The sequence below is a fragment of the Malurus melanocephalus genome, unplaced genomic scaffold (genome assembly GCF_030028575.1).
Source record: "Malurus melanocephalus ecotype Western Australia unplaced genomic scaffold, MMel_1.1 scaffold_15, whole genome shotgun sequence".
In the NCBI taxonomy this organism is placed as follows: domain Eukaryota; kingdom Metazoa; phylum Chordata; class Aves; order Passeriformes; family Maluridae; genus Malurus; species Malurus melanocephalus.
The window spans coordinates 302,283-317,909 of record NW_026623247.1 but is presented as its reverse complement, the minus strand read 5'-3'; the positions used below and the strand labels follow the sequence as shown (position 1 = coordinate 317,909).

The 15,627-nt window shown below is 36.2% G+C and overlaps 1 protein-coding gene across 8 annotated transcripts in view; it reads left to right on the top strand.

Moving 5' to 3' along the window:
• The window catches only part of CDC14B (cell division cycle 14B), a 44,947-nt gene extending 31,433 nt beyond the window's left edge, over positions 1–13,514 (top strand). The window contains exons 13-14 of one of the 8 annotated variants that reach the window (XM_057384596.1): positions 6,650–6,766; positions 10,062–13,514. In XM_057384596.1, the coding sequence (XP_057240579.1) occupies positions 6,650–6,766; positions 10,062–10,221 (277 nt within the window). In that variant the 3' untranslated portion in view covers positions 10,222–13,514. The other 7 variants (XM_057384588.1, XM_057384640.1, XM_057384624.1 and 4 more) reach the window with 7 other exon arrangements.
• Positions 13,515–15,627: the final 2,113 nt, after the last annotated feature.

Below are 15,627 nucleotides of genomic sequence, written 5' to 3'. Positions count from 1 at the left end.
GGGCGGGGATAAGCAAAGTAAGAGCACCAGAAGCTGGGACCGTTAGAGTCTTTGAAAACTAGAGACATTATTTACTTTTAAGCCACAAGGGATTTGTACAGCATGTTCATTGAAGTTCACTATATATTCATAAATTCTTTATGCTTTGTTGAATGGATATTTTGTATATGTTCTAATAAGCAATATTCTGCACCTGCAGCAAAGGATTATGAATTGGCTTTTGCTTCTTACACAGGAAGGTAATACACCCCATCATCTTGTTTACATAAGTTGTTTGTTTCTGGAAACGTACCTGTCTCTGATCTAATGTTTTAGTATCAAAATGTGTGATTGTGAAGTAGGATGTGTGAATACAGGCTGATCCAACTGCATAAGAGACAGCAGTAAGTGCTCAGAKATTGTATTGCTCCTGCATGCACTTTCAAGAGTGATACAGACTTTATTTGACAATAGGTGACTTTGGTGAGGATTTCAGAAAATTTGCCTTGATTCCAGCAGCACATGAGTACTACGTTTGGCAGTTTATGGCTGCATGGATTGCTAGTCATAGTAAGAAATGCTTGGCAAAGGTTATAGAGCAGTATGCTTTTGAAGAACATGAAACAAGCTAAAATGCAGCAATAGCTTTTGCTTTTGAATTTTTTTCATCTCTACTTCCCCCTCCAACCCCTTTTTAGATGGCTCCTAGCTATGCTGGTGTCTACACTGTGTAGTATTGTCATCTGGTGGATTGTATGTGGCTCCCTTCTGCCCAGCCTGCTATTCTGTCTAGATGGTTTAAGAACATAGTAACCATCAGGACCCCCTGAGAGAGAGCCACTGTGTAAGTGTCCCATTCCATTTCTCTACAATATTCACACTTTCTGTCTATTATGACTCATAAATGCATGTTTTCATGTCATGTTTCTTACTGGCTTTGTTGCAAGAATAAATTCTGTCGCTCTGGCTTTGTTATATTTTTGTATATATTATTTGGAATAATTGAGTGATTTTTGTTGCTGGCTTGCAATGAACAAAGGCAAAGAGCTCTTATAATTAGAATAATCTTTAGTTTTGAAGCTTTTGTCCTCTGCATGCTCCTGCAAATAAGCAAAAGTTCATAAGCAAAATTATCMGTAATAAAGAAAAAGTACTGCTTTAAAATATGATTCTATCCTTTGCATATTGCAGATGCAGATGTTAGCTTCAGTTTTACTTCAAAGTTCATGAACTTGCAAAATAGGCTAGTTTCCCAACACGATTTCATTCTTACGAAATGCTAAGAATTAGAATTTGTTAGAAATGTCTCTAGGTCTTTGTTTTTGCAAACAGATCRAGTATTATATGCTATGGCATAAAACAGGACTTCTTATTACCTTTTTAGCTTAACACAAGGTGGGGCAGGTTGCAGTATTAGGTTTAGGCTCATTTGTTTACCCTGCTAGTCTGGGCTCATCTTCTTTTGTTCACAATTATTTTTTATAGCTTTAGGAGACTACTTACGTTCCTTTATTCTGTTACTTGGATTCAGCAGCTGAGAAATGTATTAATAGCGTAACAGTTCCTTTATTTCTTCACCCCGCTTTTGTCAGAGTAGCTGCAGTGATTTCTGTGCCTTGCTTCTACTTAAGAGGTGCAATGTTTTCATCAAATGACAACTTACATCTTTTGCCCAAACAAAAATTTCAGCAGCATGCGGAACTGCCAGGAAATCCACATGCACTTTTTGTTTGCTTCTGAGTCTCCCTGGAGCTCCTCTGTCATCACTACTCTCATGCAGAATGGTTACCTTGGGTGAATGCTTGAAACTTTGGTGCTCTCASAATAAAAAAGGGTCAGAAAATCTTTTACATCAGAGTACTACGTAAGAAAAGATATTCTGTCCTGGCAGACATGAAGGTTGGGATTTTCTGTCATCCTTACCTTTGGCCTTGCAACTTTTTAAAAAAGCATGAAACTTTTTCTGCTAACATAAGTGACTGAATAACTGTAGAATGAGAACTGGGAGATGTTAGCCTTCACTGAGGTCATCTTAATGTGTTCTTTTGGAGAAAAAACATGTAAAGAAATAAAGATCTTTCAGCTTATTTTTTCCCCTAAYTTTGTCAAAGTTTTACAGTGAATGCAGCACTATTTCTTTTATCGGTGGTCTCTGGAATTCAGACCTTGGATTTCTGAAAGGATACTAAAAAGCTAAACTTAAAATGCAGGTTAAAGAGATGAAACAATCTGTGCTTTGTTTTGCTGTACTGTAAGATTGATTTCAGTCAACTATCATCCTTTCGTTCTCTTGCTGTTTCTGTGTTCTGTCTTAAAACTCCCTTGCTAGAGGAAAGAAGTATTTGATGTTGGTAGAYGTGATATAAGCACTATGTGGTTATTCCCATTTACTGGGAATTTCCAATTACTGGTGCTGCTGCTTCATTTTCAAGATTAACAATCACACAGTGTTGGTGCAAGTATAAGAAGAGCAAACACTTAGACTTCTCTTAAAAACTAGGCTAACTTTCTCTCCATTCTGCAGCTAATGTCTCTTGTGTTTTAAGAGTTTAAATTATCAGTAAGGACCATGGATCACTCTGGGCTAGCCTGGCAGTCATGTTGGCTGGATAWCTACCTGTATGCTGAAGAATTATCAATAATTTATTGCCTGGCAATGACTTGGTAGAGTGGTAGAAGTCTGAGGTCTATTTTCTTAAAAGTCATGAGGTGTTGAAGGAGAAAGCAGTATTGCACTAAGCAGACCTTGTAAGACAGGTTGCCAAGACTGGTTGGCAAGACTAAAATGCCTTTTGCAGACAGAGAAGACATGCACTTGTGTTACCTCTCTTTCCTTCATCCTTCCTTAGGATACTGAATTCACATATTTTTAAAAAGCTTGTTGTATGGATTGATTTCTCTCTAATACATATTACATTGCTTGCACTTCAAATTTTGTGGTTTTTGTTTTGGGTTGTGGAGTTTGGGCTTTTGTGTCCTGGTGGTGTGTCTATGTTCTGCCCTTTTACTGAGTTAAAAAATGCTGCTACTCACTCAAATGCAGTTCCTTTTAAACAGCTTTTGATTTGTTTAAAGACCAAGCTGTTAGCTTGAATAAGAAAGCAGTGTATAAACTAGTCTGCTATTTTGGGTGTGTATTTAGGATTGGAACTACCAAGTGATGTTTCCATTACAGATGAACTGGAGATAAAAAGTTCTTACAATATATATTTAATAGTGTGATTATTACAGCATCCTGTAGTCTGCTTTTTTTTTGCCTTTTTTTTTTTATCATATCCCATGGAGTTAGAAACCTTTGTGTACATCAGATGTGTTTGCTGGCATTACTGTAAATTGTAGGACATGCTATTTTATGTGAACAGCTACCAAACAGTAAAGGTAGTGTCCTGAGATCATACTTTTCTTACATAGYTTGGGGTATTTTTTTGTGCTGAGATTTTGGCAGGATTTCCTCTACCATGGCCTCATCTCATATCCATTATAAAAAACTTTATTGAACCTGCGATCAAGTGAGGCTGTGCTAAATCAAAATTCCATACATTAGTTTCTTCTCTTTAACATATATGCAGCATCATTCTAATAAAAGCTGTGATAGCRGTGTTGTGCTCCTCAGCTGACAGTTTTCAGGCTCAAAGACAGCTCGGAGGGTTTATTTGCTGTTAGGAAACACTAACATTTCCTAAAACATTAGGAAATGTTTTGTTTACAGGAATTTCAATTCTTCTTCTTTACTCGGGGGTAGCTCAATGAATGTGTATATCTGAGATGTTAAARTGACATATCAGCTGAAGAGCAGATGATGTTAAGGATTATACCCTGCTCACAGCTCTCTCTGAGATGATCTTATAAGGCATCTCCTTTTCTCCCTTTAGCAAAGACAAGCATGTTATGGTTTTTTTGGTTTTATGGTGGATATTTTTRTTACACCACTTAGTTCCATTTAGAACTTATATTTTCTTTCTTTGTTTTGAACAGATAGGATGAATTCTGTGGGAAGTAACGACTACCTTATGATGTGTTGAAAAGATGAATATTTAAGTGTTTGTGCAAAATGGTATCTTGATTCATAGTGTTTCACAGAATCACATAATGGATAATGTTGAAAGGAACTACAGGAAGTCACGTGGCTCAATGTCCCTGCTTGAGCAGTCATCCCAGGGCACATGGCACAGGATTGCATCCAGGCAGTTCTTGAATATCTCCAGTGAGAAAGATCCACAGCCTCTCTGGACAATCTGTTCCAATGCTCAGTTACCTGCCCAGGTGTTCAGTTCAGAAGTTCCTTGTGCTCAGGTGGAACTTCTGTGCATCAGTTTGTGTCCATTGCCTCTTGTCCTCAGGACCACTGAGCAGAGTCTGGCTCTTTGCACTCCTCCTTCAGATACTCGCATTGATGAGGTCCCCTCTCAGTCACTTCTTAAGACTGAACAGACTCAGCTCCCTCAACCTTTCCTCATAAGAGAGATGCTTCAGTCCCCTCATCATCTTCATATCCTTCCACTGGACTCTTCCGAGGAGCTCCCTGTCTCTCTTGTACTGAGGAGCCCAGAACTGGACACAGCACTCCAGATGTGCCTCACCAGGGCACAGTAGAGGGGCGGGATCATCTCCCCTGACCTGCTCGCAATGTTATTCCCCAGGAAAAGCCAGGACACCATTGGCCTTCTCGGCCACCAGGGCACACTGCTGGCTCATATTTCAGTTCATGTTAGAGAAATGTATGGGTTTAAGCCATGTATATTGACCAGTTACTGGTGTCTAGAAAAAAATGGGTGTTTATGAGAGAAAGAATATAAACAATTAGATAACATTCCAATAATTTTTGCTTTCTTTCTTAATGCTTGGTCAAAAGAGTGCTAGACTGACTTTGTTCATGCTGTATAAAAAAAATTTATTACCAAAACTTGTTAACACTGTTTTACAATCACAGTAGAAACAACAGTGTGAGCTTTCAGGTTTTAAATGTTTTCATCTTGACATGCAAGGAAAACCTTTTCATTAGAAGAATTTCTTCTACCTAAAGAAGTATGATATGAGGTTGAAGGTATCTGGGGGTGTTCTTTTCTGCCTCCTATATAATTCCTTCAGCTTCAAGAGCCTTGTGTTTACAATAGAATTTGCATTGCATTTTGGTAGTATTTGTCATTACAATCTTGYATCTTACCTCAGAAGAACTGGATATTTTGTTTGAACATTTGCAAATCAAGTGACAGTATTTTGCAAGGCTGAAATATTAAGAGAGATTTATTCAAGTAGAAGTTTAAAATACTTGAAATTTGTGGTTATATAGTCACTTGTTTGCTAAACAATCAAGTAGTGTATAGTAAAAATAAGGTTGCTCATCAGCTTTACTGCATAAAGAATGTATTTTAGATTAAATTGTTAATCTCAAATGCATCTTCTAATTCTGACACCAAACCCACATAAAACAATCAAAACATTGGAGTTTTTTTCCATGTCTGTTTTCGGTGAGTATGTTACATGAGTATACTCCATATATGCCTCTTCACTTTTGCTCCAAAAGTTAGTGTTCAGTATTCATATCTAGGATTCTGTGAAAATAGTTTCTTCAGAGTATTAACTGACCAGACTGTAACTTATGCTACTTAATGAAAGTTTTGATTTCTAGTCTAATGTAATCTGCTCATATAACTGGACTCAGTGAAACCACTGAAAATTAGAGTCTAATAATAGCAAGGGAATAAACAGTAATAGCTAAGTTACTCTTAGCTCAGAATCGCTAAAACATTGCATACTTTCATAGCTGGAACCTTGGGCACAGATGGAATGACTAGAGAATAGTTGTATAAAATGATGCACTAAATAGATATCCATGGACTCCACTGACCAGTTGTTACTTTCTGTCTCCATAGTATCATAATTTCACAACAGTTATTTAGGAAGACAGAAGACGTGGTTTTCTGGTGAATCAGTTGTCTGGTGGATAAAAATAGTTGTTTGCATTTCACAATCTGGAATTCTTGGTTTATTAACATAAACAACATTAGGATTTATCTGCCTATTTAAGAAGTCAATATATTGCTATAGATTCTTTTAGAGAAGCATTTGAGCACAACCAGCATAAAGCTGAATTTTGAGTATTTAAAACTCAGTAGTTCCCTCTAAGAGAAAAATGCCAATATTTGCAATGACTTTCCTATTTGAAGGGAATATCTCATGGTTAATTGAAGGAGATAAGACTTAGATCTCCACAAATTGAATTACTTGGGTTTTATTCTGAATTTAYTCTGTCAGTTCTGTGTCAGTCTGGAAATAATGTTTGGTTTTGTTGCATACTTCAGATTTTAACTTTTTAAAAATTTTTAGCATAATTGAAAATGCAATTTTGGATCTTTTTGTCTTCCAAAAATCTAACAGAAAATTCAAAACTATTAATTTCATCCTTTCTTTGAAAGCAAAAATAACCAAAAAAAACCCAAACAGCAAAGCAAGATGCTATGCTCCTATTAAAAATAACTTCCATTAACATAACATAAGGGATGTTAGGAAAGAGATGGATGTGTTTCAGGCAGAAGAGTTTGCTTTTCAGAATGATTTGTGAAAAGCCAGCTGATACTTGCTAGCTCTATTGCAACTGTAATACCATCTTTTCAGTGTTTTCTAGAAACTTCCCAGTTATATAATCTTTCTTTTTTCCTACTCTTTACAGAGTAATTCTGCAGTCCAGAGTTCAGAAAAATAAAACCTCTGAACCTAGCATTTCTGACAGTACAGACATTACTAAAAGAACTACCAGGTCTGCTGCAAGAAAAAACTGTTTGGAAAGGTGAGAGTTATCCTCTTTACAGACCCTGTAAATGTTCTCTAGGCAAATATTTTGAGCTGTTGTATCCACTGCTGGCAGGAGCTTTGCCATGGTTCAACTCCTTCCCCTAGCAGTGGAAAGGGAGAAACAATGACATGGTTCATGTCACATACTGAGAATCTGGAGCCTTACATCCTAGGTAATTTATTTATGTTGCTCAGTCTTTCAACATTGAGAATTTTATGTAATAATTCCTAATGTGAGGCAGAATTACTGAAGATGAGGGATTTTGGTAACATGAAAACCTGTTCACCTGGAGCAAGAGATGGAAAAATTGCTCACAGTATTAAGTCAAATATTAGTGCATGAAGTTAAAACTAGGAGAAATTTGATGAGCATCTGAAATTCATTAGTTATGAAAAGGTGAAGTGTATAAAATGTATGTGTATACTGGAACAAGATTTTTTTTTTCTGAGAGTATGGCTGATAATCTCAACTGACCCTGTTCGGTAAAGCTGAATGAAATTTTAAATTATAATGGGTTTACACAAGACTGAAAGTGCCTTTTGGCCCAGAAGCRGATGGCCAGACTACTGCTTTGTACCTTTGTGTGTGCATGTGGTCACAMCCTTCTGTGGAAACTCTCCAGATCATTATAAAAGATGAGCATGCGAGTGTAGCTTAAAACAATAACCAAACAATTYCCACTGTTCACAATATACTGGAATTTGTCTTAAACACATAGAGAAAAACTCTCAGTTGGGTTTGTCAGGTGTTGAAGAGACTTTACTTATGAAGAGTAAAAGATGGCACATAACTACTTCTTATGTTATGTGGCTTGATTTATAAATATTGTTGAAAATTCTAAGTTCTTTTGCAGCTTTACTTCACAGAGCTCTTCTTTCTCCTTCTTCATCCTGTCACCTTGACAGAAGCAAAGTTATGAAAAACTCATTCTGCCAGACAATGGAAATAGTCAGTAGGCAGCAGTAAATTCTATACAGAAAATTTTTGGTTGGTTGTGACTTTGCTTTGATTTATTGAACAACATTGTAAAAAATAATATATTTTTCCTGAAATAGATCTTTTTCTAAAAATCAGTAGTATTTTTCCAGGCTTTCCTTTTGGTTGGTTGAGTTTTTTCTCTATTCTGCCTAATTTTCACCATGTCAGTTTTGGTCCATACAGAATTGATGGGATTCTGCCTGCCATTTTTATCCTTCATGCTTCTTCTAGTTTTAAACTGCTCRCAATGTTTTGTAGCTGCATTCATGCATATGTGTAATCTAAAGAGGTTTCAATTCCTGGAAAGCATTTCTCCAAGCTGACCTTTGTTTGTGCAAGATGAGAACACCTATCCTTAGGAGAAAACAGCATCCCTAAAATAGAGTTCATAAAAGAACTTAATTATAAATTATTTTGAAAGAAGTCCTTTAGGTATATTGCCAGATTTATGACTCTGAAGACCAAGCATCAARTTGATATCAAACTTCATAAATTACTCCCTTCATATTTTAATGAACTTGCTAAAACTTCTACCCCAAATACTTCATTCCAAATACTGTTCCTTTTCTTCTAACTTTAGAGGTCAAAGTTCAGTTACTTTATATTTCTATCCAATAATCAAATTTGTCCTTGTTCTGTCACTGTTATGGACTTCTTCATTGTTTTATAATCTGAGAGGGCTAATTGGATGCTGGTCCCTCTGGAGGGTGTTTTGGTATGACCCTGTAAGTTAATGYACTTAGAATGCAGTACTTCGTTGTTAATCTTGTAGGTGTCCTTTTATTTTTCCTGTAGCATTTGAAAAAGTACCAGTCTTTTTTTAAGTATGCCTTTTCTTTTCATCTAAATTTCATTTCTTGAACTATGAGCAGTTTGTATTACCTCTTAGTACTTAGATTCATTGACCTAATCCAGATCAAGTGCATTGCAGGGCAGAGAATAATTATTTTTACAATATTGACATCATGCCCTAACCAACATTTGTCGTTGTCAAGGCTTCATTTACTTCACTGAATTTCTGACATTACTGCGCATCCTCATTCTTTCATTTTCTTGTCCGTTATATTCCAGTGAAAACATCTTGCACCATTTTTACATCAATCTCATTTGTTGCTGCTTCATGTCACTGTAGTCACTTCTTTCTGTATGTCAGTCACACTCGTGACCCATCCTAATGCAGTATAATCTGCAGAGCTGGGAATTCATTTGCCATTTCATCCTTCAGACTGTTGGATACACTGTCACAGATTGTCTCCAGAATGATTTTTCAGTCAAAACAGATCTTTACAGTTAAAACACTATTCCAGCTTTGCAAAGAGATCTTAGGGAATTTCAATCCTATTTATAACACTCACTGCATTTTCTTTGTAGAACATCTCTAGACGTCAGCTGCCTTCTATGAAATAAAGTACTGATGGACACMACACATACCTTGTGATTAAAATAATACCTTTTTTGAACTGCAGGAAATCACTGCAGGAAATTGCTCAACCTTAACACAGTCTTTCTCCGTGGATGCCCTTATTCCTCCAGTTAAGACATCTTCCTTGTAAATTTGCCTGTTACTGAGAAATTCCTGACAGTATTTTAACAAGGTGCATACATCACATCCAAACCAGCTGAGTCATCGTAAGACACAATTTAAACAGTCTTTTCCACGTTACCACACAGACCARATTTAAAGTTCAGTTTGTAGTAAGTTGAAATTTTAAACAGTAAACGCATTTTGATGGGTAGAGGTTCTTAAGGGAATGCAGATTAAGGTACTACAACATTTAAAATTGGGAGTATGGGGGGAGGAAGTATGAAAACTGTAAAGAGAAATATCACAAAAGCTAACGAAGAGAAGAATACACTTTGAAAATCACATATGCCATTGCTTTGCTGGGTATTACAAAGCAGTCTTTTGCACCCTTGTTCAAATACTGAAAACTACCTGCAATATTTCAGAACTTTTCTATATGTAATCTAAGCTTAACTTCTAAAAAAAAAAATTGTTTCTTCACTATTCTTTCTACTTTTCTTATGGTCTGATACCTCAGAGGGAGAAAAAGAAAAGGAATGTTTTACAAATGCACTTAATGAAATTATTGCATTTCTGTATGGAACAGAATTTTCTTCATATTCTCTGTGATCAGACCAATCTGTGCATTCTTGACAATCAGTATTGCTGTGTTATTATGTGCAGTGACTTTTACCTTTTGTTTCTTGGAAGTACCACTTGAGCATTTTACCTTGCTAGAAATGTTTGCTTGAAATATATCCTAAGTAATCGTTAACTTTTTCACTCAAATATGTTTTATTTCAGCAGCCAATCCGTCACACAGATGAAAACAGTATTGCGTGGAATTTCAAATAAGCCACCAATGTTGAAGAGGATATTCAGGAGTGAAGGGGATATGACTAGAGGGGACTTGCTGCAATTCAAGGAAGATCGCTTTGGCTCTATTTTTCAGCAAAAAATTAAATAGAACAATCTCTTCCTTACTTGTAGAATAAAATGAACTGTCAACATGCTTGGTAGACCTTTTTCTACCATGCTAACACTTTCTCAAACAAAACCAACAAAATCTATATACATTCAGACTCAGGTGTAAATATTTAAGCTCTCTATTATAAAGAGGGCTTGCTAGTATGTATGATGCATGTGTATAAATTGTGATGGCAATCACTTAGCTGCTGACCACCAGAAATTAAAAGATGGTGGGAGCTTTTAAGTATATAAATCTGTGTTGTCTATTCAGACTGGGCTGAAGTCTTGCACTTGAGTCTGAGAATCAACCCCAAAAGCTTTTTTTTCTAATAGCATTGGTACTCTCCTGTGTCAATTGGCTGTTCTTTCTTACTTTGTATGAAGTTTTTTATGAAGCTGCAGTATTGAGTATACAAAATAACTATTGTCCACCAAAGAGTGCTTTATTGTCAAAGGTTGTGTGGTTTATTTAGGAAAAAACTGATTTTAAGTGATAAACTTGTTTTTAATAGTGACAGATTTTTAGTTGTTCACAGCCAATGGCTCTTTGAACTAGTTACAACTGCTTTAAATCTGGTATGACTTTAAAAGGGAGGAAAAACAGTTTACCATTTAAAGCAGTGCTGTCATATTGAAATATCACTATTGTTTAGTTTCCTATCAAGTCCTTTAGGTGAAACTTTAGATTACCTTATATAAAAGGTAATAATTCCCCCTAGATTTATTTGATACACTCTGTTCCATGTGGATGTTGCTGGTTTTTAGCTTTCAGGCACTTAATGAGTGCAGCACACAAGAAAAGGGAAAATAAGGTTGCCACGCAACTGAGGTAGTGGAGCTCAGGAGCAGGTAAAAATTTTGACATCTAACTAACACTTTAAGAACTACAATTCACCTATGTTAAAAATGGTGTATTCGTAGGGCAATCTACTTGAGAYTGAAACTTTTATCCACTACAGGACTACAGTGTTTTTTTCCTACTACTTTTCRTATTATGAAATTTCATAACTGATGTACCCTTGTCCACCAACAGATGGTTATAGCTGCATATCCCTCAGACGAGGACTGTTACCACATAGCCTTAAATATCATTCARTTATCTGTTGATTTAGTGACTCTTACAGTAGAAAGTAGAAGAAATGGAGAAATCTGAAATGTTAGTAATGGAATAACTGAAGTCTTTAAAGATGCAGATCACCTCTGTTAGAGGGAGAATTTTATTTGAATGTAAATGTTCAGTGATTAGTTTCAATCTACATACTTTTAAATGAAAACTAAGCCTTCTGTTAGGCTGGTGATTTTTGAGTGCCAGYATGAATATAACACAGTGATTTCAAAGCATTTTCAGAGCATCATGAATTAAGAGAGAAAACAGGATGTGAAGTGTAAGTAAGCTTATAGGTAAGATCCATGCACTTAGTCAAAATCTGCAAATATGAATGCAAATTAAAAAGAGAAGGTTTAGAGCAAAATAAAATACTGTCAAAGGCTCAGACTGCAATTTTTCTTGTTTGTTGCCTTTTTAAACTTCCCTTTCCTTCTAGGTGAAAAGCATCTAAAAGAAAGGGACTGATCTCATCCTGATAAGGCAATTAAAATTTATTCGGGTTTGAATGGGGTTGATTTGTTTATTTTTTGGGTGTTGAGGAGGGCTAGTTTTTGTTTTGGCGTTGTTTTAGTTTAGGGGGTTTTGTGTTTGGTTGGTTTGTTTAGGGTTTTTTTGGGAGAGGATTGTGATTGGGGTTTTTTTTTGGTTGGTTGGGGTCTTTTAGTAAGCCATTTGTGCAAAAGCTGAAGTACAGATAACCACAATAATATGTCTGTTGTGCAAATATGAATCTTGTTTATTTTTGAACAAAATTTTCATCTTAGAAAGCTGAAGAAGGGATTTAAGCARTTAAAGATTTAGTAATATATACTGTGCTTGGCTTTGCCCTTCTTTCAGCTGAGCTGCTTCTTTTAGCGGTTTCTTTTACCCTAAAAATGATTGATCTCTTTCTTACCCCTTCCAAATTCTAAATTAGAATTTGCCTCTTTTAAAGTAACCAGCAGATTTATTAGCACTTTTAGGTTAATCAGAAGTAAATTTGCGTAATGCAAGTGCACAAACAATAGCAACTCAAGCTAAACCAAAACTGCATGTTTGGCATCAATGTGTTGCAGGATACCCCGTCATTACCCCATATTTTAGTGCAAAACACATCCGTGTCAAAGGAATTTTACATCTGAACTTTGCAAATAGCCTTATATGGAAAAATAGCTCATTACCTCATTGTGTCCCATTTAATTGTACTGCTTAGTTTGTTAGGAATTTTTAATACTTTGTCTAACATTTTTAATGTACCATACCAAAGTTGTCTTAGGTACAAGAATGAAGAGTGGGCATGGGTGAGGAAGTTCTTGATTTCTGAATTTTTTCTGAACTGCAAAATATTATGTGCCAAAATGAAATGTATTGTGGCAGCTGCATCACCATTGTACAACAGAGCGGCTGAATGAAGTTATTTCTGCTGTCATCAGTTAGGAGATCTTTCCTCTTTGAAATATGCGACAGCTGGATTCTCCCTCAATCTCTTAATTCAAAAGATACTACATGCTCAAGCATGTAGTAATATCTTGGGTCAAATTGCTACTTTTCACTACAGTATCAAAATTTAACTTGGATGTTAACCCAGACTTTGTCTTTTTGCCCCAGGATGACAGCAGAGAAAGCACTGCTGATTTAAAATAGTAAGAGATTGTAGAAAAAAAACAAAACAAATGTTTTGTTCACCAGTGTGTTGCACTGCAGTTTTTATATTGTTTGCAGATTGTCATACATATAAACTCATGTACAGGCCATCAAGGTCTAAAATTTTTTGACTAATCAGTACTGTTCATCCTGATTATTTTTAAACTTATATTTGTAATCATATTTTTTTAACTTGGATTGATGGAATGAAAGTTTATTTTGCTGAAGGTATTTTTAAGATAAAGCTTCATATTATCTTGTAATGTTAATTAGTTCAATATGCATTTGTGTCTCATTTGAAAATACTGCAGATTGCATTTGATTTTATACAAAATACTGAATAGTGGGAAGTGTAAACATGAATTGTGTAAAATTAAAAATAAACAGAAGTTTGTTTTCTGTTTTATTTCGGGTATTCTAAAAAAAACTGATCAAAGCCATCATATCTGTACCAGACTGACTCATGTGCACTGAAAAAAATACAACACACTCAGCTGCCTGAAAACCTTTAATTAAAGCACAGATTCTTAAAACACATATTTTTAAAATTTCAAAAATAGAGAATTTCTCACTCTACTTTTTAGGGAACTCACTTTGGAAAACAGTAACTGTATTTGAATTACTGGGCTACTGTTACACAGTGAAAAAGGCAGAGTAAAACAGAAAAATGGGGTTTTAGATATTACTTCTCCTTCCTCTGTGATTATATAGTATTTTTGGAAACAAACATTATCTTAAAGACTATATTTTTCAATACTTACCATAATAGTGAAGCCTTCTCAAAAGAACTAAATTTTTAGGAACACTAATTTTTGCACAAGCACTGGTGATGACCTAATTTAATGTTTTAAAAAGAATACCCAACAGCAAAAAATACTGACCGTCTGAAAAACTTATTGCACTTACCTTACCCTACATTAGAAAAATAAGAATTTGCACACCAAGCAGAGCCCAGTTACCAAGGATTTAAACTTTTGCTTGCTCCAAAGATAGTTGTATAGCTGGAAAACGTATTCTTCTGTTATAAGGTGATCCTTTCTAAACTTAAATGAGTAAGCACTGTTTCCTGATAAACAAATTGCCTGATGAAGAATGTATGATTGCTTTTGCCTAGGAGAACACAATTTATCCATGTGCTGCCCACAGGAAAACACAGTTAAGCTCTATCATATCATTAGTAGTTTGAGTATTGGCATTAGGCAGAGGACTAAAAGAATCTCACGAAGAAAAACTGAACAGTGGCCCAAGTCAATTCCATATCAATTGGGAAGTTAATGTGCTGCAAGAATAATCTTCACAGTAGTTCTGAATAACTTCAGTTTGGGGTTGTTCGTCTTCCTTTACCTTGCAGTTTCTACATTGCTTATGTAGGAGTAGATAAAAACATGCCATTGCAAAAAGGATGCACTATTTAGACAGAAAAATCCTAGAAACTGCAAGCTTTAAGCCAACCTCACCTCGGTTTGTTGAGGTTTTGGGGTTGGTTTTAAATGGATGTGACTGAGCAGTAAGTCCTAAAATGGAATAAGGCCAAGAGAACGTTGACAAGGGTGATACAGTTTTGAAGTTCAGGGAGTGATAAACAAGAGCAGGTGCAAAGATGACTTTATTTCACTACAGAGGGAGCATGGGTTGGCCTTTGTTTTGGAYAAGTGGCTATCAAAGGTTGAGTGGATCAACCAGTAGGTTCTTCACCCAGAGTGAAGACCAGACCAGCATGGGGAGAATGAATACACAGAATGTAAGACCCAGACAACTGCCTGGGTTGTCGAGAGCAAATGGGCTTGAACTGACATCAWCTCTGCCATTCCTTCCTGACACCTTACATGATGACAGAATATATCTCAATATATCTCATAGGGACCAGTAAAGGGAGTGACAAAGGTATTGTAATTGAACTGTGTACTGTGATTGCCATATCAAGAGTAACATATATTTGTGTGTTTACAATATAGTCTCTACCACTCTAAACCAGAAATGCCATGTGACATGATGTAAACAGAGCTGGTATTAAACATKACACTCTCCATCCATGTGCTATTTCTCAGAACCTTGCCAAGTGTTGGACTGTCACAAAGAGGGTGGAGGAAGGGACCTGGAATGCCTGTCCTTTAAACACCTCCATTCCTGGTCCATGTCCTCCCTRTCAAACTCTGTCCTAGTCCACAGGGCTGCTAAAGAGTCCAGACAGGCCAAGCAGCCACTGGTGTTTTTGATCCTTTAATTCAGCATGTAGTGGCCTTGCTGCATAGGAGCATAACAGCAGATAAAAAGCTCTTTCTGTGTCAKTAGCACCTCCAGCTCCTAGCTCTTCCAACCATGCCAGTTGCTGCAGCTCAGTTACAGCAAAAACAGGATAAAGTGGCAAATCCCAGTCTTAGTACCTTGACAGCACAATGGGAATAGACTCTTGGCATCAGCTATTACTGATGCAAGAAAATCCAAAGTTAGAGTCATGCCAGTAACGGGAAGGTAAATTCTGGAACATGACTTCTTACACTTGTGAGCTTGTATTTTTTGCCTCTGTGAATGCTTTGTTTGATGCCATTCTTTTAAGATGGCAGAACAATTCATTGGGTTTCTACTCAGTGGGAAAGCTCAACCTCCTCATTYATTCCTCCTTCAAACACAGTGTTCCCCCCCCCCCCGTATTTCTTCCCAAGTTCATGTTGT